Source organism: Triturus cristatus, chromosome 1_2 (assembly GCF_964204655.1).
Source record: "Triturus cristatus chromosome 1_2, aTriCri1.1, whole genome shotgun sequence".
Lineage (NCBI taxonomy): Eukaryota > Metazoa > Chordata > Amphibia > Caudata > Salamandridae > Triturus > Triturus cristatus.
The window spans coordinates 1,117,424,682-1,117,448,584 of NC_140580.1; the positions used below are offsets into that span (position 1 = coordinate 1,117,424,682).

Here is a 23,903-nt window from a genome sequence, read left to right on the forward strand (position 1 = left end):
TGTGCAGTGCCATATATAGGCACCACCCAAGCACGCTGACATCAGTTACTTTTCACAACATTTCCACACCAGAAGCACGGAGCCACGAAGGTTGCTGAGGTACCACTGTGCAGAAGCTAAGGACCTCATAAGGGTTACTCCATATTAAGAAATCTGTTTGCAGAGCGGGGAGGATTGGTAAGGAATCTGAGGCTAGAGTCTTACTGAAGGTAAGTACCTTGTTTATCTGGTAGAAACTTCTTGCCACAGATTCTTTACCTTAGAATAGACCGACAAGCAATACTTCCATTAAGGTGGGACTGCCAACAGATTTAGACAAGAAAGTCCTGGAAGATCGAACAGACAAAGCCCCTGTCATGACGGACCTGACTGTCCAGGTAACAGTGCTTGGTAAACATGTGCAGAAGTGCCCACGTGACAGCGTAACAGATGTCCAGGACAGGGACTCTACAAGCGAATGTAGAAGCCTCAGTCGTGATTCAGTTAGAATAGGCCCGCAAGCCCTCAGGAGGTTGCTTCTTGCCCAGTGTGTAGCAGATTTTAATGCAGAGCAGTCCATCGTGAAACGGTCTGTTTCTCTATCCTTCCCTTTATTTTCCCTGACAAACCCAATAAAGAGTTGATTGTCCTTCGGGAACTTTCTGGTAAATCAATGTAGAACGACAATGCTCTTTTTGGGTCCAGTTGGTGTAGTCTTTCCTCCTTTTTGGAAGGGTGAGGCGGAGCAAAGAAGGTAGGCAAAGTGATGGTCTGGCCTACGTGAAAAGGTGTTACCACTTTCGGCAGAAAAAGAGGCAGGTGTTTTCAATACCAGTTTGTATGGGGAAAAAGTCATTTAAGGAGTGTGAACAGAAAGTGCTTGTAGTTCACTATCCCTCCTGGCTGATGTAATGGCCACTAGAAAGGCTGTTTTTAAAGTCTTCAGACATAAAGGGCAACTGTGCAAGGGCTCAATGGGCGAGCACATCAGAAAGTTGAAAACTAGGTTCAGGTCCCACTGGAGCATGATGAAAGGTTTTGGAGAGAACATATGTTGTAGTCGTTTTAGAAAATGAGTCACAACAGGCAGGGGTGGCTCCTCCACTAGGGCGGAGGAGCATCGTTCCACTGCTTTCTAACAGTGTGAGAAGCAGATACATAAAATGGTAACAACTTCTAGTTATTAACATTTAATGTTCAATTGCGGGCGTGAGGGTAGGGGGGCTGCTCTTCAACCATGGCAGGTGAGGAGTGGTGTGCCTGCCCACTCCCAAGTATGCAAAGACTGTTTGGTCGGCCCCCTGGGGCTGCCCAAACCAGTCATGCGCACGCTGCCCTTCTCCATGTAGACTGATGTGCAGCCAGCATGGAGAAAAAGGCCTCCCCATAAGCCGCTGGCTGGGCGGTGTCCCGACCAATCACAACGCTGCTTGCAGCATTGTGATTGGCCTAGGGGATGGAGCATGGCTCTCTGCTTCCTGTGCCTGCCGGAGGCAGGAAAGTAGGAACCAGGAACAGTGACGACGCGGGACCAGACCTGCGGAATGGTTAAGTTTAATTTTTATGAATAATTATTTTTAAATTAACCTCCCCCTGCGCGATCAGACCCTCCCCCCACAACCTCCCGCCCCCCAACTGAGAGCCATGCCGGCTGCGACTGACAATAGGTGACCTTGACGAGGGAAGGCTGGTCCACCAACCGCAAGAATGACGATATGGCCGAAAGGTACCCTTTAACAGTGCCCAGAGAAAAGACTGCGGGCTAACAAGAGCTCAAACAACAAACCCTCAGACAAGAATGCAGAAAGGGGATCAACATTTTCGGAAGCACATCAAGCCACACATTTGCCCCAATGGAAGGTGTATACTGTCTTGGTTGAGGGACGCCTGACTTCCTGAATTACATGTATACACACTTCAAAGAGAATGGGGGGACAAGGAGCGGATAAGTAGGAGAGGGAAAAGGTCCTGTACCGGTGCTCCTGAAATTAATCCACATGCAAAGTAAGGTAACAGTTCCTAAAGAAATATATATGCCAGTATGGTCTACTATGCAGGAAAAAAGGGAAAGGGGGGGGTGACAAGGTGTCTCAGACAAGGTTCGAAAGTGGTAGTGTAATGGAGACTGGAGACTCCTGGATGGTACTAGAAGTGCCCTCACACACCCTTGCGGGTGCAAAGCATCATCATCGGGCTGTGCTCCTCGTGGGGGTGGCGCTGCAGTCCCTCACGGGCCCTAAAAAGGGCTCTCTATCGGAGATCTTTTGGTGGAGTCGCCGTAGTTGTGCGTGTGGGTGTGTGGGGAGGGGGGGTGTGGTGGTGAGACTAAAAAGACCTAATGGTGCCCTAACTATTTATTGGTGGGCCCAGGAGGTCTGCTAAAAATAACGGGGGATAATGTTATATAAACATTCTGAGTGGGAAAAAAAAAGCTGTAAATACGTCCCACTGCTCTCGACCCGTAAGAGTGAGGGTTTAAAGTGAGAGAGAGGGGGTACAAGTGGTGGTCAACATGTTTTGCGCTGTTGCCGGTCCCTAATGGATCCTAGCGCTTCGTCAGGACCAAGGTGGTGATTAAAAAGTAAGGGATGGGATTCAGAAAAAAGGGGGAGAGTATTCTGTAATCCCAGAGACACAAAAAAGGTTGTGGGAGGATCACGGTTTATTCGTGTCCTTGACGTCGAACCTGTGGGGGAGAGGGAGAGAATAAAACATAAAGAAATAATGTGGGGCTTCCTACGAAAGAGGGCTCGAAAAGCATGCACCAGTGAGGAGAATATTCCAGCCTTAGTCGTGCTAGGAATAGGTGCTCGTGCCCTGTGTGACTTCGATGGAAGTGCCCAACAATGGGGATTAAAACAAGACAGACGCAAACTGCAAGTGAGGTTTCTCAGGTTGCCAGTATATAGTCCCTTCAAAGAAAAATAGACTAAATGTGATGGTGAGATTTGAGAGACTCAGTGAGAACGGTGTGCGAGATGCCGGGAGTTTGCTCACACCACCCAAAATCACTTAGGGATAACCTCCCTGTGGGCCAGTTCCTCCGCCTAAGAAGAAATTGTAACACCCTCACCGAGTTCGAGACACAAGCAACCATACTGAGTAAAAACCTCACTGCTAGGAACTACCCCACTAACATCATAAAAACAGCTCACAAGAGGGCAAGAAACAACCATCGCGAGTCCCTGTTGGAAACAAGAACAAGACCAGAGAACACCGCACTCACCTGCGTGACCTCGTTCACCCCTCGTTCCAACACTATCCAAAAAATAGTGAAAAGACACTGGCGAATACTCAGTACTGGGACGTTTGATCCGGGACCTCCCCCCCTGTTTGCCTTCAAACGCACTCAAAACCTGAGGGACATCCTTGTACACACACGCCCCAGAACCATTCCTAAACCGTCTCCAACCCTTTGGCACCTACCTCCCATCTCTGGCCATTTCCCCTGTGGGTCGTGTTCCTGCTGTTCTCAAACTAGATCTACTAAAGAGGTTGATCTAGGCATGTCTAGACCATGGCAATTAAAACGCCATACTAACTGCAACTCAAAGAACTGCATCTATTTACTAACATGCCCCTGTGGACTCCACTATATCGGGATGACGTCAAGACCTGTCAAAACACGTATTGGGGAACACAAGAGCACAATAAGATGCAAACGAACCCAAACGAGGCTGCAGAACCATTTTCTAGAACTCAACCATCCCCCTGAGAGCCTACGTTGGGTTGTCATAGATCACAACCCTACTTGGTCAGCCGGGACCCTCTTCAAAACTGAACAGCGATGGGTCTTTAGACTCAAGTCTAATGTATCTGGCCTTAACGACGACATTCCGTGGAGTACACTCCACGCCTGATACTTTAACCCATTCGGAAACAATGTAAAACACCTTCCACCTGCCGTGCCATCATAACAGAGCATACACAGATGGCTGCACCCTATCCCCCCTTGGCACACTGAACTCCTGAAATACTCTGCTGTCAAGTTGCCATATATTTCAAGCCCCCTAGCACTCGCCCCCTTGGGGAACCTGTAGACTTTTTCCGTGTCACACAACCTGATTTACAAGCATAACACTGACTCTCTATGTGTTGTGACATACTGATACTCATGACATACATTCCAATGGTCCTAACATAACGACCCTGGATCAACAAACCATACGCATTCTGCAGCCACTGCATATGGCTATATGGGATACCTATACTCACATTTTCCCCAAACCCCACCACTTACGATACTAGCCCTTGCCATACAGCAATAGAAAAAGGTTCGGACGTTTTACCGTTCCAAGATGGCCGCCACCTTTTTGAGACGTAGCTGAGTCCCAACATAACGACTCTGGATCAACAAACCATACGCATTCCGCAGCCACTGCATATGGCTATATGGGATACCTATACTCACACTTTCCCCAAACCCCACCACTTACGATACTAGCCCTTGCCATACAGCAATAGAAAAAGGTTCGGACGTTTTACCGTTCCAAGATGGCCGCTACCTTTTTGAGACGTAACTGAGTCCTTCCTCAATACCTAATCTACCTCTTCGACCACTAATCTTTGAGCGTACATATAAAACGCTACGCCGCCGTACAGCAGTACCGGCGACTCTGGAGGCACCTTAGGTTATCGGAGCGATTTCCCGGGGCAGATGTAAGTACGTTTTATGCTTTCTAGCGACCTTCGTTACAGTTTTTGTGCCCTCTGTGATAGACGACGTGGCTACACCTATCAACCCCGTGTGCGAGCCATTGTACCCCCCTATTACTTACGCTGCCTGGTTTTCCATCCATAACCCATTACCTTCACAGCTGTAGCCCCCGCCCCAGTTGGTCAAGATCCGGCACAGCGTGGACCCTGACTTCTTGCGGGTAGGATTGTTAATCCAATCATCATTTAAAAGCATGTGTCTATTTTTAGCTTCTTTGTCACGTGCCTTCCACTCCCGTTATTTGTACTTTTACATACCCAGCACTTGTAATTCATGGCATGATTCCATCACGTATATGCCATACTCATAAATATTCACCTTATTATGTCTGGGCTACGTTATTTAATCACTGCCAGGGAGTCATTTTAACATTCTCAGTACATCCCGCCTCACTTGTAGACGAGTCAGCCAATCACCCACTGGTGTGAGCAAACTCCCGGCATCTCGCACACCGTTCTCACTGAGTCTCTCAAATCTCACCATCACATTTAGTCTATTTTTCTTTGAAGGGACTATATACTGGCAACCTGAGAAACCTCACTTGCAGTTTGCGTCTGTCTTGTTTTAATCCCCATTGTTGGGCACTTCCATCGACGTCACACAGGGCACGAGCACCTATTCCTAGCACGACTAAGGCTGGAATATTCTCCTCACTGGTGCATGCTTTTCGAGCCCTCTTTCGTAGGAAGCCCCACATTATTTCTTTATGTTTTATTCTCTCCCTCTCCCCCACAGGTTCGACGTCAAGGACACGAATAAACCGTGATCCTCCCACAACCTTTTTTGTGTCTCTGGGATTACAGAATACTCTCCCCCTTTTTTCTGAATCCCATCCCTTACTTTTTAATCACCACCTTGGTCCTGACGAAGCGCTAGGATCCATTAGGGACCGGCAACAGCGCGAAACATGTTGACCACCACTTGTACCCCCTCTCTCTCACTTTAAACCCTCACTCTTACGGGTCGAGAGCAGTGGGACGTATTTACAGCTTTTTTTTCCCACTCAGAATGTTTATATAACATTATCCCCCGTTATTTTTAGCAGACCTCCTGGGCCCACCAATAAATAGTTAGGGCACCATTAGGTCTTTTTAGTCTCACCACCACACCCCCCCTCCCCACACACCCACACGCACAACTACGGCGACTCCACCAAAAGATCTCCGATAGAGAGCCCTTTTTAGGGCCCGTGAGGGACTGCAGCGCCACCCCCACGAGGAGCACAGCCCGATGATGATGCTTTGCACCCGCAAGGGTGTGTGAGGGCACTTCTAGTACCATCCAGGAGTCTCCAGTCTCCATTACACTACCACTTTCGAACCTTGTCTGAGACACCTTGTCACCCCCCCTTTCCCTTTTTTCCTGCATAGTAGACCATACTGGCATATATATTTCTTTAGGAACTGTTACCTTACTTTGCATGTGGATTAATTCCTGAATTACATCACAGACTTTGGTGGGGGAGAGGGGGCTCAACAACTATTAACTTCAATTGTGAGCCACAATGATGGCTTGGCCCTGGTCGTTACTGTACTTCTTGAGAACTCTGGTCAGGAGTGGTAGCAGGGGGGTGGCATATAGGAGGCCTTCGCTCCACTCAAGACAAAATGCATCTACGAGTGAGAGCTTTCTCGGAAACTCCAGGCGCTAAAACGTGCTGGCACTGCGCTTTCTCGATGGTGGCGAGTAGATCTAACCAAGGTTCTATCCAATCCCTGAAGAGACCTTGTACCACCTGCGGATGGAGAGGTCATTCATGGTTTGCTAGGCAGCAACAGCTGAGTTTGTCCCCTCTGGCGTTCAGAGAGCCAACCAGATGTTGAACCACCAGGTAAATGCTCTGACATACCAGCCATGTCCAGAGATGCCGGGCCTCTGGGCAAAGGCTTACATGACCCCACCCCGCTTGTTGCAGTACCAAATGGCAGTGGTGTTGTCCATGAACACCTGAACTAGCCTCCCCTTGAAGGAAGAAAAGCTTTCAATGGAAGTCGGATTGCCCTTAGCTCCAACAGGTTGAGGTGGAGCCGAGACACCGATAGAGACCAGAGCTCTCTGATCTCCGCCTGTCCCAGATGGCTGCCCCTGCCTAGGAGTGATGCCTCTGTCACTACTGTCAGCTCTGGGTGGGGATGGGAGAGATGATCTGCCGCTGACCCAATCGCGGTTCGTCAGCCACCACTTCTGATCTTTTCAGTTCCCTGAAATATCTGAACCAGGTTGGAGAGATTCCCGGGATGCTGTTCCCACTGGGATTTCATGACCTACTGCAGAGCTCGCATATGCCAACGGGTATGTGTTACCAGCAGGATGCAGGAGGCCATGAGGCCCAGCAGTCTTGGGAGTCAGTCTCACCAAAATTCAGGATAGAGGTTAAACAATCGGAATCATAGCCTAAATATTCTGCACTCACTGTTCCGAAGGATAGGCCTGAAACTGCACTGTATCCAGAACACCTCCAATTAAAGTGAGCGCCTGATAGAGAGTCAAGTGTGACTTTAGCATGTTTACAGCAAACCATAGGGAATGCAGCGGGCCTGCCAAAGTCTAGAGGTGGGAGGCGCCTGCCTGGGGTGAGCCCGACTACAACAGTTAATCGTTGAGGTAGGGGAAGACTGGAACCCCTGCTCTCCACAGGTGAGCTGCTACCACTACCGTCACCTTGATGTACACCCAAGGGCCACTGGTAAGGCTAAAAGGGAGCAGAGCAAACTGATAATGCTCGTTGCCCACCGTGAACTGCAGATAACGCCTGTGGGCAGGCAGGACAGAAATATGGAAATATGGAAGTAAGTGTCCTGCAAGTCCAGTGCTACCATTCACTCTCCAAGGTCGATGGCAGACAGAACCTGAGCTAAAGTGAGAATACGGAATTTCTCCTTCTTCAGGAAGATATTAGGAAGGAGCAGGACTGAAATAGGGTGTAGGCGTCCGTCCTTCTTGGGTACCAGAAAGTAGTGGGAGTAACAACCACTACCTACTTCTGATGTGGGCACCCTCTTGATTGCTCCTTTAGTCAAAAGAGCCTGAACTTCCTGACGGAGGAGGGAGAGGTGGTCCTCTATCAGCTGGTCTGAAAATGGTAGCACGGGTGGCGGGGTTTCTAGAAAAGGGTAGGAGTAACTCCTGCTGAACAATTTGTAGCACCCACTTGTCCGACGTTATGGACTGCCAGCGGGCAGGTGGTGTCAGATACTGCCATCAACTGATTGCCTGAGGCAAATTAAAGTGGTTTTGAGGTTGCAGCTACTAGGGGGTGGGTATTGGACTAGGTAGACCTCTGGCTGGCTGTCCCATGAGGCTTATGAGAGTGGGTCTGTGGCCACGCAATGGCCAAGGAGCCTGTTGGCCTTTGTGAGAATGAACGAGGCTGGTTGCCCCTACAGTAGCCATGGAAGGGGCAAAAGGCAGACACTGGCTGGCATGAAGCAATGGAGAGGCCCAAGGACCTGGCAGTGGCCCAGTTGTCCCTAAATCGCTCCAGCGATTAATAAGTCTTGTTGCCGAAGAGATGGGTGCCATTGAAGGGCATGTCCATAAGAGATGCCTTGACATCCCCTGAAAAGACAGTAAACCTCAGCCAGGTGTGACGCCTGAGTGCCACTGACGACGCAAAGGTGGGGAAAGGTCCAGGACCTCAGATGCCCGTCTCCCATCATACCAAAGGACACCTCTCCCTCCATACCCACATGAGAGGATTAGACAAGACCAGTGTCTGAGGAGGTGTCTCGACCACTGGCATCCGCCAGTTCTTAATATCAGTTATCTTCGGCCTCATCAAGGGGTTGGTGTACCCTTAAGAATCCTCCAAAATCATACTCCTACCCTGGCCTGTCAAAAAAGCAGGCCGTTCCTCCGACTCGGAAGGTTGAGTTCCAGCCAGCGCCAGAGTTGATGTCGGGCAATGTCGATCCGGCTCAGATCAGAGTCAGGTATGATTATAGGGTTGCATCGGCGGTGCCGGGAACGCCGTAGATGGACAGGCTCCGAGGAATGTCGGGGTCTCTTGCTCAGAGGCGCTGCGGACCTGGAACCGGATAGAGGTGGCCCGACTGTCACTGAGGGAGGACCTACCGGCTGAAATCCAATGGGGAGAAATCCAAGGAACCTGAAGAGGGGTCGACCTATCCAAAAATAAGGTGCATAACCTCAAAAGATTCAGGAAGTTGGGCGGGAGTTGCTCCAGCTCCAGGAAACTCAACGAGGTGCAGAGCGGACCCAGAATTAGCCTCTGCATGGGGTAGAGACCTAAAGTGACATTGTTCCCATGACTCATCTGGAACTACTCCATGAATGGGCCAGGAAACTTCCTCACGACCGGGAACTGGAACATCACGGAGGTGACCAGCACTGGGTGACCAGGAGTTTTAAGGAGCCTTGGGGTTTAGGGTTTGGCAGTCCCCACAAGTCTTGGAATCGTCATCAGACTCCACGCACCAATGGGAAACTAAATTATGTGTCTGTGACAGGAACAACAGGGATTTACCCCCGCCTTTTTGTGGGGAACATCCTACACTCACTGGGAGACAAAGTCTCTGAGAAAAGGGCTCAACAAAATGTCCCAAAAAGTCAGCTAAAAATAACTGGAGGTAGCTCTCTCCATACATGTGCTGACTGGCATGGAAAGAAAAGAACTGATGTCAGCGCGCTAGGGTGGTGCCTATATAGGCACTGCGCACCTCACTTCCGCCGTAAACAATGCTGCAGACACAGAGCCGAATGATGGCAAGTGCTGGCACACATTGGTACTGCTCAAAAGGTTTCCGGTTGCAGTCTGATGACTATTCTAAGGTATGGAATTGGCAGCTAGAAGTCTCTATCAGATAGAGTACATATAAACAAAAATAAAAAAGAAAATTTAAAAACACACTAAATTTGAAATTGGAAGCTAAACTTTAAGCTAATATCCTTAACTTCATTTTTGGGAACACAAGTACAGCAAACAGAATCTAGAATGGATTGGTGCCATTGGTGCTAAAGCAGCACCGGTGTGCACTGACAAAACAAAAGCATTCATTAGAAGCAAAAACAATAAAGCGATATGCTAGACTCTAGCTTATCGCTTTGTCTTATAGAAATAAAACTTAATTTCGAAAACTTGCAAACTTCCCTTCAAAATTTCAATTGGTTCATATTTTGTTTTTAGAATTGAATAAAATATTTCATAATTTGTGTATTTATTTGACGTATACTTGAGTCTATATTTTTGTATAATGTTTTGAGGCTCCATTTATAAAACAATTTTAGGTGGGGGTCCTTACCCTCCAGTAAGCTTCAGTGGAAGTCTACAGAAGTCAAAAGTTTGAGAAGTGCTGCGCTAGAGGCATCAGCTACATGGACCCAACCTAACATGGGTATCAGAGGCCAGAAGACCATGCTGTGAACTATGTGGAACATTACATATTATTTACACGGTTTGGTGAGTGAGGGCACATCAACACACACCTAAGGATTTAAAGAAGCCCCATCTCTCACAGGTGCCTCACAATGTTCATGTGAAGAGGAACCCTCAAACTGCCTTTTAATAAACATACCCTACTTGTCAGAGTGCAATAAACACCAGAGGGCAGACTGCCTATCAATCCCATGCCCAACCTCCAGATGTTAGACTGTGTTTCTGGTCAACACACTCCATCACACCACAACCTAACAAGTTCCACCCTAGCTTATTTCCTTTTTTCCAACGGGAACCTGTGTAACTCAGTGACGCCACCAGGGGGTACAAAGCACTAAATATAGACCAACTTACCCCTTTGCACCCTCCTTAACTTGTCTTGTTCCATACCATCCATGATGTTCGCAACATAAGAGCACATGGCTTTGGCTTTCCAGTGCATGCCCTGCCAGTGACTTAGATGCAACAGAAAGGCACTTGTTCTGACCATGTCAGTTCAAGACTTTCCCCTATAAGCATTGCTTTCCTTCCCAGTTTTCCAAGCCATCACTGTTAGGTCAGAACTGGCAACCTAGTACATAATGTATTTGGATGGTATATGGGGGAGTCAGACCAAAAGGTCTTGCTGGATTGAAATGTCCTACTCGTCTGACCTGGTTGTCAAGGCATTAGTGTTTTGTGTGCAGCCTGGCAGATTTCAAAGACAGGCACTAAGTTTGCCAACTAAGAGGTAATGGCCGTAGGTCGGCTGAAATGAACACTCAGCTCATCGAAAAGTAGATTCTTAGTCACTACGTAACATATCTTAATGCAGACAACTATCCACCTAGAGAGAGACCTTTTCTGCAGTGTTTCCTTTTTTCGTCCCAGAGAAAGACACAAAAAGCATTATTGTCCACCAGTGGCGGCCGGCACAGGTAAGAGCGGTGAGCAAAGCGGGATAGAGTCTTGGAAGTCGACAGATGACGGGATAAGTAACAAAAAAAAGAAATAAATAAAACCACTTACCTTGCGCGCGCCACATCACCGATTTGGAGATGTGGCGAGCGCAAGGTAAGTGGTTTTATTTATTTTTTAATTAAATGTTACTTATCTTGTCGTCAGTTGACAACTCCGCCCCACCGCACTTACCTGTGCTGGCCACTACTGTTGTCCACCCAATTGTCCATGGTATGAACGACGTAAAATGTTAACGTTCTTTTGGGGTCCAACCAATGGAATCTCTCCTCTTTCGAGGGGTGAGACTGGGCAAAGAATTCAGGTAGACTCAAGGATTACTCAATGTGGAAAGGAGTCACAACTTTTGGTAAGAAGGTCACTCGAGTCCTCAACACCAGTTTGCCCATAAAAAAATCTGCTGTATTCAATTGTACCAACAGTGCCTGAAGCAGAGCTGAAGTCACCGCGATGAGAAAGACAGTCTTTAATATTGAGCCCAGGGACTCTAGGACAATCTTACTGGACGTACATTCAGAGCCAGCATCATCGCTCTCTTTTAACCAGGTTTAGGTTTAATATTATTCACTGGGGTTTATCTGTCCCTGGGGGCTTTAATGCCTTGTTCTTGTGATCATTTCTCGGAACAAGATCTTTTACACTTTTTATTGCAACCTACAAAAAATATATATTCTTCTACTATTAAGGCATTGTAACTGTGCACAAGTGAAGCCAGCCCTGATATATTTGCAAATGCTGTCTTCTCCTCTGATTTGTTTTGGAGTTGCCAGTTTTTTTTATCAGATGCTTTAAGACAAAGGAAAAAACTGCTCATTGCTTATGTGTGTTAGTTTTTGTTTCTGTTCCCTTACGTCACTTAATGGCTTTTTAGCACAGAGTTGTTTTAGTAGTTTTACTGTATTATCCTAGTGGTTTTTATATATATGTACTACACTATTTTGCACTTTACAGATTGGCTTAAAATTCCTAGTCTCTGTGCTTCCTGAGCAATATATCTCCCGATTGTCTGATACAGCTGTATGAATTATTAGTCTGTGCTTTTTAATATTTTGCATCGATCAGTCTTGGTATTTTTTCTTAACTGTGCGTTTTTATCCTATTTTATGGCCTTTGTTGGCCGAATAAAGTTTCTTTGACTTGACTTTAGAGTCAGAAGACGCAATGAGCAGCTATGCATCGGTTCAAAAGGGCGCACACATGCTAAACATCAAGACCAAGTTGAGGTTCACTGTGGCATCTCAATTGGTTTGGGGGGAATATGTGTTTCAAGCCTTTAATAAACTGCATCATAACAGGTGATTCAAATGATGGGAGGGCAAACGGTCATGCCCAACAGCTCAGTATACCACACCCTCTTGGGCCAGTCTGGGGCCAGTAGGTTGACTTGGGCCCAGTTGTTCCTGATCTTTATCAGAACCCAGAGCAGGAAAGGTTTTCAGAAGTCCCATCTTCCATTCCAGCCGGATGACGTCTTAGCGAGTCTCTATGCAGAAACACCAATGCACAAAATCATTAAAACTGTGGGTTCTCGACTGTGGTGAAAAGATCTAGCCAGGGTTCTCCCCACTGTTGTAAGATGCCCTGGGCCACCCTGGTGTGTAGATGCTACTTGTGATCCTCAAAGTGCCGGAGAAAGCGCTTGTCTGCCCTGGCATTCAAGAATACCGCCAGGAGGTGCACAACTATGCAAATGCACTGACGCTCCAGCCAACTCCAGGAGACGCTGGTTCTCTCAGTACAAGACACCACAGGACCTCACTCGGCTTACTTCTTGCAGTCCTACATGGTGGTAGTGTTGTCAGTGAGACACTACACCAGCTTCCCATTGATAGATGTTAGGAAGGCCTGTAGCACCAGAGGAGTGGCCTGCAGCTCTCTACAGACTGATTTGGAGCCGAGAGTCTATCGGAGATCAGAGTTCTCTGCTGGACAACTCTCCCAGATGGCCTCCACCATACAGCATTGATGCATTCATCACCACCTTCAGCTCTGGGTGGGCAAGGGAGAGAGGGGTTTCCCACTGATCCAACTGTGGTCAGTCAGCTACCACTGCAGACCATGTGCTGTATCCTCTGAAATCTGAATGTCGTCTGACAGGTTTCCGTGATGCTGGGCCTACTGAAACTTGAGAATCCATTGTAGAGCCCGCATATGCCACCTAGTGTAGTCGACAGAGTATCCAAGAGGTTAAAAGGCCTAGAACTGTCCCTACCACACTCACCAAGATCCAGTTCTGAGGCTGAAACATCAGGATCATATACCGAATGTCCTGGGCTTGCTGCAAGAGAAGGAAGGCACTGATTTGTACTGTGCCCAAGACAGCTACTAAGAGAGAAAACCTACTCGAAGGAGCCAGGTGTGACTTTGGCTCATTGATCAAGATCCCAAACGGTGTCGCTAGGTTCAACAATGTCTGGAGGTAGTCTATGACGTACCCTGGCGAGCCCAAGCCAGTCGTCGAGGTAGGGGACAACTGATAACCCTAACCACCGTAGATGGGCGGCAAACAACGGCATCACTTTTGTGAACACCTGAGGGGTAATGCTGAGGGTGAAGTGGACCATGGCAAACTACAAAAATTCCGACCTACCTTAAACAGCAGGTAACGTCTGTGGGACTGCAGGACAGTTATATGAACCTACAAGCTCCACAGATTCAAGGAATCTGGGCAGGAGGTAGAGCCTTTAGATTGAAGGCTGCCAGACTTTGGAATTCTCTGCCATCTCATATTCGAAGTATCAGCAGCTACCTACACTTTAGGAAGGCAATCAAGACATACCTTTTCCCTAGGGATTAGGCCGTAAGCTGTTCCACCTGGTAGCGGTTCCTTTTACTCTTTAGGTTAGCGCCGGGACACCCCGTGCTGGGGTAGCTGTAGCGCTATATAAATTGTTTAACATAACATTAACAAGACAGGGAGGCCTGATACCCCTGGTGACCTGCATGTTGCCTGCCAGATCTACGTCCCTGGCCTCAAAAGGACTGGGGTGACCGCAATAGGGACTGACCTGCACAATAAGCCCTTGGAGTAGCCTTAGAATTCCATAAACTGGTGAGGAAACCTTTTGGCAAAAGGCCGAAAGACCCAGGGAGAATGCTGTGACACTACTCTCCTTCAAACGTTCCAATGCAGAATCCAGTTTCTTGGCAAATAGGTGTGAGCCAACAAAAGAGACATCCATAAGGGAGGCCTGTACGTCTCTAGAGAAACCTGTGGAGTGTATCCAGGCACTGCAATGGAGACTTTACTGATGTTAACCGCCCGTCACAGACAATCAGTACTATAAAGGCCAGCACAATACACATATTTGGCTGCATTTTGACCACCTTGAATTATCTGAAGCAATGAGGCCCCAAGGCTTTCAAGACAACTGGCAAGATCTTGCTGGCTATGTCCCAGAGGGTGTGCATATATCGTCCCAATAAACACCAGTGACTGACCTCTATGCTAGGATGTGCGACGAGAACATACGTTTTCTGAATGCTTCAATCCTATTAGGCTTACTATCTGAGGGAATAGTAGGGAATGAGTTCGGGTTCATCGCGCTGGTGGAAGTCTGGGCCACCAGATTCTCTGCAGTAGGATGCTTTGTAAGGAAATCAGGATCACCAGGCACTGGCCTGTGGCGTCTGGCCACCTGTCTATTCACCAATGAGAAAGAACAGGGCTTTCGCCTGGTGCCCATTACGGTGCCAGTAGAGGCCTCATCCCTTGAAATCAAGGGTCTCAGATGTGGCTTTCCCAGGGTACAAGATTTCTTAAGGACATTTGTCTTGACTTCATCGAAAGCCAGTTGTAGGTCCAGGACCTTAGCTGCTCATCGATTACTACCGCAACGGAGCACTATCTTCCGCCGGGGGCCTAAAAGTCAAGTTCAACCTTATACCAGGGGAAGTATCAAGTCTACTGACCTCTTGTAATCCATGTAAAAAATTGTCACCACCATAATGTGGGATTAAATCATCCACATCCCCACCATCATCTCTGGGTGGTGACCATATTTGGCGAGAGCCAAAAGGAAAATTGAGTCTCTGAGGATTGGTCTGCATCAGTGAAAGAATAGAATGAAACTCCGGTTGTAACGGGTCCTGGTGCACTGTAGTGGATTCAGAGCGCGACTTCAGTTATGGGTCCGACATTGGAGCCGGCATCGAATTCTCCTTGGGTGTTAAAAGGGGGACCGGCTCAGGTCAAGGACGTCTGCACAGGAGTCAGTGTGAACCCCATGATGGATCCAAGAGTGTCAGAAACTGCAGAGTACAGATCTGCCAACAGTAATCAGACTGAGGCAGCTGGTGGATTCCTGGGGCCTAAAGGTGCACCAGAGGGAGCCAGAAGAATGCCAAAAATACTCAGTGAGGCCTTCTTAAAAGCCTCAATATGCTATGGTGTCGCCGACGGCACAAATAATTAATTGTGCATCGAGACCAACTGCAGGATCGGTTCAGCAACTGGAGATCGAGAAGGAATCCTACTGGCACCGTGACACCCTCATGTCTTATCTTTTGACAGACAGTGCTGGGATATGGTGAAGACTTGCTTTGCCTAATTGTGTTTGTGCTCAGAGTTCGACTTACTGGAAGACATCAATTACTAAGATGCCTTTCCAAAGTAGAGACCTCGGGAGTGGGTCTGTGCCCTTGAATTGGAGCGGGTCTTACGTGAGGCCTGCAAATTCTTCCTGTGGTTGGAGGTGTAAATCATCAAATCTTGGTCAAGGATTGCCTTCAGGTGCATAAATGTGCACTCCTCGCATGTCTTGGAGTTGTGCCCCAAGCCCAAACACCAAAGACACACCTCATGAGGGGTTGGACGGACATCTGTTTTCTGACGTCGTAACAAGGTTTGCAGCCTGTTGTTTGGGGTGGGGGTGGGGAGATCGTTCTCTTCCGCATTGGATTTCGATTTAGGGAGTTTTTGGAAGACCGATGGAAATGAGACTGGAGCATCAGCTCATCGCTTGAAGACATGGAAAGAAAGAAACTGACATCAGTACACAGGGGTGGCATTTATATGCGGCTCCATTCCATTGCAACTGGGGGCCAGTGGGGCATAGAACAACTGCTAACAAAACTTCCCTATCGAGTCTGGTACATTGGAAATATTCTAAAGGTGTGCAATGCGCAGTTAGAAGTATTCATCAGAAGTTTTTTTTCTTCAGAGATTGCATATTAGAGATTATGTATGGCAGACTGAGCTGAGCCCTGCGTGCCTGCGGAGAAAGTCACTGCAAGGAAAGCCATGCAAGTGAAGGTATTTCAATGTCAAGTGCATATCCTCTCTCAACCCCATCCCTTGTGTGCTGTTAGTAGCACAAAGAAAGGATGGTTGAAGCAAGGTGTGGAAGGCTTACAGAACCAGGCATCAGGACATTAGGACTATAAAGACATGTGGGCAAGACGAAAAGAGGCCTCGACATCAGCACGAGCAAGGGGCGCGATGAAACATTTGTGCAAGAGGGGCATAGAAGCTACAAATTTCAAAATAAATAATACAAAATCAGAAACATTCATGAGGATTAGAAATAAACAGACGCGCACATACTGAAGTGACGTAGATTATTTTTAGTATAAATTGAGACACAAACATACCTAATTTTGTCATTTTCGCATACATCTTTGCTTTACATACTTCAAATATATTTATGCTAATTATTCAAAACGTTAGGTTTTCCTGATAGATTGTCTATTTTCCCACCCAAAGTGTGCCATATTTTCACACATTTTTCGGTGGGTTTGAACTGCCTCGAGTTAAAAGCGTGTATCGTGGAACTACTCCCTCACTTGAGCATAGATGAAGTGAAGGGACGCAGACAAAATGAACCATCAATTTGTAGAATTATTTGACCATTTGTTCTTTCCATTCGTCATTCTAAGAGTTCATGAAAGTGGATTTAATGATGTCCAATAAATAAGTAACAAGGCTTTTACGTCTCACACCGCGCAATGCGTCAGATACAGAGGAAAAATACCCGTATTAGCAATTACCTATAACCTATAACTCACAGGCACTCTGTGAAATGATGGATATTGGTGGAGTGCTCTATTTTCTGAACCATTTCTTGGCTGGATTCCGTGTTGCTCATTAAATTTTTAATTTGCCCTCATGGACAATGCTGAAGCAGGAGTAAAGAAGCCGCTGACAGCCAAGGCGCAGTATTTGTACCTGCCAGCACCGACATTAAAACACCTACCTGCTGTCGCCATATGTTAACTAAGTGACAAGAGTATAAAAAATATGTAAGCAAAGCAGAATATGTAAAAACTGGAACCTATGTTCTCCAAGCGCAGAGAAGCAGCCAACGATGAAAACTGCACAATGCACCAGCCCGAACTACCATGCTGGAAGACCAGGCGGTGTTGACTGGCAGCCCAAGCAGACCATGGCTGCCCACGATAGCCTGAGTTAAGCCGAGGAGCAGGCATTCCCCACGTCTTAAATACTTAAAAAACATACAGATGTAGGTAGTCTCTGCATGTGAGGCTTCCGATCTTCTCTAAGGAACACACCTTTGCAAAGGTCTAAAGACCGAACAGAGGTTATACGAGGTCCATCGCTAGACGAAGAGAGCAAAAGAACTCAGCAGTAGGAATGCCCATGCATTTAACAAAATCATGACCACATTAAGTCAGCCCTAAAAGCGCTACTTGGCTTAAAAAATAACGATGGATTGGGATGCGGCCTGAGTGATTACCAGAGGCTGAGATCAGTTTCCAGCATTCCATCCATCACCTTTTGTACACTTCAGCTTGACACCTATGTGGGCAGATATGCCCAGACGTGGGTCCCATGCACACTGTGTCACTTGAACCAAGCTATACCTGGCTGATGAGTCCAAATTGGGGCGAAACCGGACCTGGATTGCTTGTGTTCCGAATCAGGGAGGACCAGGCCTGGCAGTTCAGACTGGACTGCTCCCATTGGAGCAGAGTTAGGACTGATTTGTATATGGCTGGGTCCAAACTGAGTTGGCATGGTCTGCAAAATAACAATGGGCTGGGATGAGGCCTTAGCAATTACCGGTGGCTGAGATTAATTCAAGCATTCCATCTCTCACTCTTTTTTATATTTTAGTGTGACACCCTCATTGGGATGGGTGTGCCTTAATGCCACTCCCATGCACACTGTGCCACTGGAACCAAGCTATATCTGGCTGATGAGCCCTAACTAGGGAGAAACCAGTGCCAGGATGCTTAATTCCGGTCCAGAGAGGACTTGGCTTGGCAGTTCGGGCAGGACTGTCCCCATGAGGAACATGGTGAAGACTGATTTGCATATGGCTGGGTCATAACAGCTCTACATTTGCCCTAATCAGCACATAATAATCCAAATCGTATTTATTTTTATATTTTTTTTATTAAAGTGTTCAACTGACCATAGACCTCTTTATGCCAGTAAAACATAAGGAAGAGACACTACACACTGATTTTATTGTATTGTAGTTGCTTTTATCCAGCGCTTCATATTCCTAAGTCAAAGCACTTTCAGTGGACAATCAGCAAGCTTCTCCATAGGTTGTGCTTGGATGCAAGGGTGTGTTTTTGTAATGTGGTCAATATAAGAAGTGTTTGGGTTCTGTGTGTTATAGCCCAAGTGTAATCTTTTTCGTGTATAGCTTCAGTGTGTAATGGAACATAGGGTATTACGAGATAGAAGCCTTAAGCTAACATACAGTTATTGAGAGTGATTGGAATGGTGTAGCTGCCTGCAGGTATGGCCCATGTGTTAATCTTTAGTATGGTCTGTGGTGACCAGTGGCTTGCTTTTGTCTTGCTGCAATAGTGTGGATGCGCGTAGGCATGGGCCAGGGGAGTGGAGGAAAGTGTTGCATGCGGTTTTTTGTCTTTGCAGGTATGCAGTTTCATTGTTTTGCTAACTGTAAGGAGGTTTCACAGATACTGGAAGGTGGGACGGACTGAAGGGGTGCCAGTCTAGAGTGAGTATCTCTAAGGTTTTTACCATGAATCAAGAATGGACCATTTCCACAGCTGGTTCTGTAGAAATTGCAGAGCACCTTGAAGGAGTTCCTGGCAATGGAAACCAGTGAAGCGGTATGAGGCCTAGGATAACGAGGTCACATAGGAGTCATCTGGCATATTCATTTTGGATTATATGAGATCTTCTGAGCAGGAAGTGTTGTACTTCGAGGTAGAGTTTGTTTGCATAGTCTAGGGAGAGGACTAGTAAAAATACAGGGTTAGAAATATGGTAGCTTGGAGATTATGTGGGAAACCTAGATGAGGTATGATGAGTCAAATAGTTTGCATGACGCAGAAGGTGCTTCTTTTACTTGGTTCACCTGAGGGACCGGCGATAGGGTGAAGTCCATGATCATACCCAGGTTTCCTATCTTCTGAGATATTGGCAGAGGAAGACTCATTTCGGAAGGTCATATGTTAATGGGCTGGCATTTCTTCCATTCTCCAGAGGGGAGGTCTTGGGTTGAGATGACTTTCATGTGGACCTTTACAATCCATTGGTTGCTGGCTAAAGGGGATTGGTGTAGTCCTGAAGAGTTAAGTTCAGTGGGTTTTCCAACTTCAGGATGATGTTTGTCTTAGGCAAAATACCAGAAAATTAAGCTGAAGGACTTGAGGTTCGGTGACGAGGTGAAATAGGCACCACAAGAGTTAGGAGAAATGAAGTCTTCACATATTTAATTATTGGCAAAGAAAGGAGCTGATGTGAAGGTAGAGAGAGTTAACACTTGAAGTGTCAGAAAGGTAGGAGATGTAGTCTTGGATCGTTCCCTGGACGCTAATTTCCCCTAGCCTCAGAGGGAAGTAGGGGTAGTGGACTTTTACACATACAAAGTTTGAGCATTAGCGAGGCAGCAAATCTATTTCTGTTGACTATTGACTTAAGCCTGTCCTTGTTGGAGATCCATGCAAGATTCAGTATCTCTGCCAGGCTATAAGTCAATGTGATAGTCAGAAAGTAGACTGTTTTCTTCCATGAATTTGAAGATCTGAATACAACTTGCATTATCAATCACTGATCCTAAGAAGTGACTACTGTGGATGGGTTAGTGATTGGCTCTGTGTGCTGGAGAATGGTTCTTCTTCTTGATTGGCTTTTACAAGGTGTTATGGTCCATGAAGTATGAACCTGGGGATTTAGAAATAATGGTTCTTGCTGAGAGGCATTTGCAGTGAGATGAATATCCTCTGATCCTCAGGGGTGGCAGGAACCTGACATAACCATCTCCTTGAACTCAGAAAACAGAGTTGATACATGAGGTCAGGGTCTATTGTGTACCTGCATATCTGGTCGTTAATCATGGTCTGGGGGAACAAGTGTTCGCTTTTAAGATTCTATTTCAGTTTCTTAGATTTTTGGACAATAAGTTTGCATTGTCATCACAGACATTTTGGGAGTGAGAAGTCTTTGTGGCAATGCATGTTGGGTTGCAAAATTCTAGGACGATTCTTTATAGTTCTTTGAACCAGCATTGGACTCTGGAGATCCTATGATAATACTGGAGTGTTCTGCCTTCTGGGTGTAGAGGATTTGTGTAGCCTGGTTTAATGCTGGAGACATATTTTGCCATTCTCATTGTTTGGTGTCTTCCAATGTTGTTACAGCGCTCTCATTTCTTTGGCTGATAGTCAGGGGCATAGTGGTCTTAAGGGGTGTCAATATGTCAAAACTTTCAGAAAGCAAAAGGTAATGGGTGCTCCATCTGTTTATTTGGTTATGTTGCGAAGAGGCTTACGATGGGCGTTGAGGACAATAAGGCCAAGCTTGTTCCATTGTTTTGAGCTAGTCCTATAGGCTTTTGTTACGTTTATAATTGCTCTCTTGGGAAGGTTGACAATGAAGAGGGAGTGGTGGCCGCTCCAAATGATGGGGGAGTTCATGTTACTGTGGTGAATTATGGCAGTGAGACGACTGTGCCAAGGGTGAGCTCAACTGAGGGTTTTGGGCTACTGCAAGTTGAAGGAAGTAGGGAGCCTCTCTGTTCATCAGAAGGGATCATGTTAAAGTAAGCTGTGGCAAGACATTCATATTTTTCCTTGATAATGAGATTGTGGTTTATGTTGATATTGGTGGCATCTAGAAAGACGTCTGCGATTGATTGCTCAGTTTTTCGACGGAGTTCAGTAGGACAGGGCATGACAAGGCAGGGGAGAGTGATCCGCAAAGTAGTAGTGATTCACATTCAGCCATCTCTTCTAAATTGGTGGACTGCGAAGAACCTTGAAAATGTCTTCTTGGGATTGTTTCTAGTGAAGATTCTAGATATAGTGACGAGGACCTCATGAAAGATACAGGATCCGTGGTCCCCTCCAGCCACGTTTCAATAATGAACAGAAAGTGTAGGTTGAACTCTGTCGCACTAACCTCTGTGCTGCAGCTTCATGTTTTAACTGTGTGTTTTCCTGTTAGCTAGAGGAGGCGGTGTAGTTTTTTGAGATGAGGTGCAGTGCAACATTTGCACGGAAGATTCAAAATCAGACCAGAAGCAGCATTCTGCCTTATCTGAACTCTGTGTGGGAGGTGTTTGCTTTGACCTAGATAGAGTGCATTGGAGACTCTAATCTAAGGTGATAACATGGAACATCTCTTTCCGTACCAAGCTTGGAATGATTCTTATAATTTTCCCAAGGGGTTTTAACAGCAGGCTGTCTCTGCAACAATCTGATGGTTAAAAAAGAGGTTTGCATCAAATTTCACTTCCAAATTCCTTACTGCTGCAACAGGAGATGGAAGTCAGCTGAGTTCGAGAGGCAAACAGTAGTCATTCCCACTCGAAGATTTACCCAATAGGAGGTTCACCTACCTGACTATGATTCAAGGGAACCATACAAAGAAACCATACAGAGATCACACTTCCAGTGACTGCTGCAACTGCTGACAGAAGTTCACTCCATGGCTTAATAATAAAATCTAATGAAAGCAATGCTAAGGACTTGTGAAAGACAACATTTGACACAGCAATGTGGTACACTGTAAGTCCTTAAAATTACTGCACACTTTAAACTGTTTTACCTTGTAGGCCACACTGTTTGAAGAATCAACAATGATGAAGAGAGGTTTTCGCGTGAAAGGGTACAGATCGCCTGGATGCAGACTGTCAAAAGAATACACATTGATTCAGGTGGAAAAAATGCACAAAATCACAAACTCAGTAAAGATAGTGCCAAACAATGAGGCTAAAGGAGAAGACAGTAAGAAGACATATATTAAAATGTACCCATCAGCGACTGCAGCGTAATGAACAAGACAAGGCGCAAAGCATTTACATCAAATTCACTTTATCTCAAGACCAGAAAAACAATATTCAATGTAGGAACATTACTGGAGAGAGGGAGGATGGCTCCTATCATGTGATGTGGTGGCAAAGTACTGAAAGCTCTAGAAAAAGCTATGATTATACATTATCAGAACATGTGAAAATAACAAGATACTTACCTTCGTTAACAAGCTCTCTGGTGAAAACTGTATCTCACCGCACATTCCTCACCTTTTGAATACTCCCAGTGCCAGACTGGAACCGGAAAATATGTTACTGCTTGCTGGTAGGTGGTGCCATGTGGCTCCAAGGTAACTAAGTACGGAAGTGACTGAGCAGAGAGGCATAAAATTGCAACACCCGCATGCTGATGTATGTTTTTCACTCTTTCTTCTTGCCACACTCAGACATGGAGAACTTCAAAGAAACTATTGATGACAGTGTACGATCCCAACCCTTGGGACCTTATTAAGACGTTAGGGAGTCCACTCCACAAAATATGTAGGTGGAGGGCAGTGAGAAGTCTGTAGTTAAATAACGTATCCACCACAAAGAGAATTACCAAAGTTAAGTAACTTGCTTGTCTGACGGATACATATAACCACAGATTCCTCCTTTTTAGAATACATACATCTCACAGTTGGAAGGGCCAGCGGAATGGACTGAAATGGGGAATTCTTGAAGGACCAACCAAACAAAATGGCCCTTCCATTGGACATGGCTGTCAAGGCAGTGTTGATTCATGAGCGTGTGCACCGCTTCTCATGTCGCCGCCTGGAAGATGTCCAGAAAGACAACTGCTTGCCAATGCCGTTGTAGAGGTTTTATCCCTGGTAAAATGAGCTCGCAGGCCTTCAGGGGATCGCCTCTTGACCAGGACGAAACAGATTTTGATGCAGCTGACCATCCACCTTGACTAGGTCCTCTTCTGCACCACCTGTGCGCTCATCGCTTATGAAATCTCCAAAAACAGGTGCTGATCCAAAAGATGGTCTTTTGTGTGGTCAATATAGAAGCACAGCACCGTTTTATGGTTGAGCCGATGGAACCTCTCCTCCTCTTTCAAGGGGCGAGTAGGAGCGCAAAACGTTGGCAGGGTAGTGCATTAGCCGACGTGAAGACTAGACACAATATTTGGTAAAGAGGCCCTCTGCACCAATTTGTCTAGGATAAAAGTATTAAAGGTTGACTGCACCAAAAGTGCCTGGCGTAACTCACACGCCACGATGAAGAGACAGCAATAGGCAAGACAGTCTTCACTGTTAAGAGTCTCAAACGAAGTGCACGAGGAAAGTTAGGAACAGATTTAAGTGCCATTGTGGCATAAAGAGTGGGCTTGGGGAAAATATGTGTAACAGACCCTTTAAAAAGTGCATCACAACAAGCAACCTGAAAGGGTTGGTCAAGTAAACACCACAATGCAAAAAGGACTAACATTTTACTGTGTACATAGGAAGGCCCTACTGAAGAACAACAAAAATGACCACAGCTTGGCCTGCAGGGGCTCAATGTGTCAATCACTCCACCAGGCAACACATTTCTCTCAATGCAGATTGACTTAAAGAAGGATGTCTGGCTGCAAGAATGACATCCAGTGCTGCAGACCGCAAATCAAATG

General features: G+C 46.4%; 1 protein-coding gene across 5 annotated transcripts in view; it reads right to left on the reverse strand.

Moving 5' to 3' along the window:
* The window catches only part of SCAI (suppressor of cancer cell invasion), a 561,593-nt gene that overhangs the window by 41,934 nt on the left and 495,756 nt on the right, over positions 1–23,903 (reverse strand). For all 5 annotated transcript variants that reach the window (XM_085613779.1, XM_085613781.1, XM_085613780.1 and 2 more), the window contains one exon: positions 22,042–22,123. In XM_085613779.1, the coding sequence (XP_085469905.1) occupies positions 22,042–22,123 (82 nt within the window). The remainder of the gene's footprint in view (positions 1–22,041; positions 22,124–23,903) is intronic.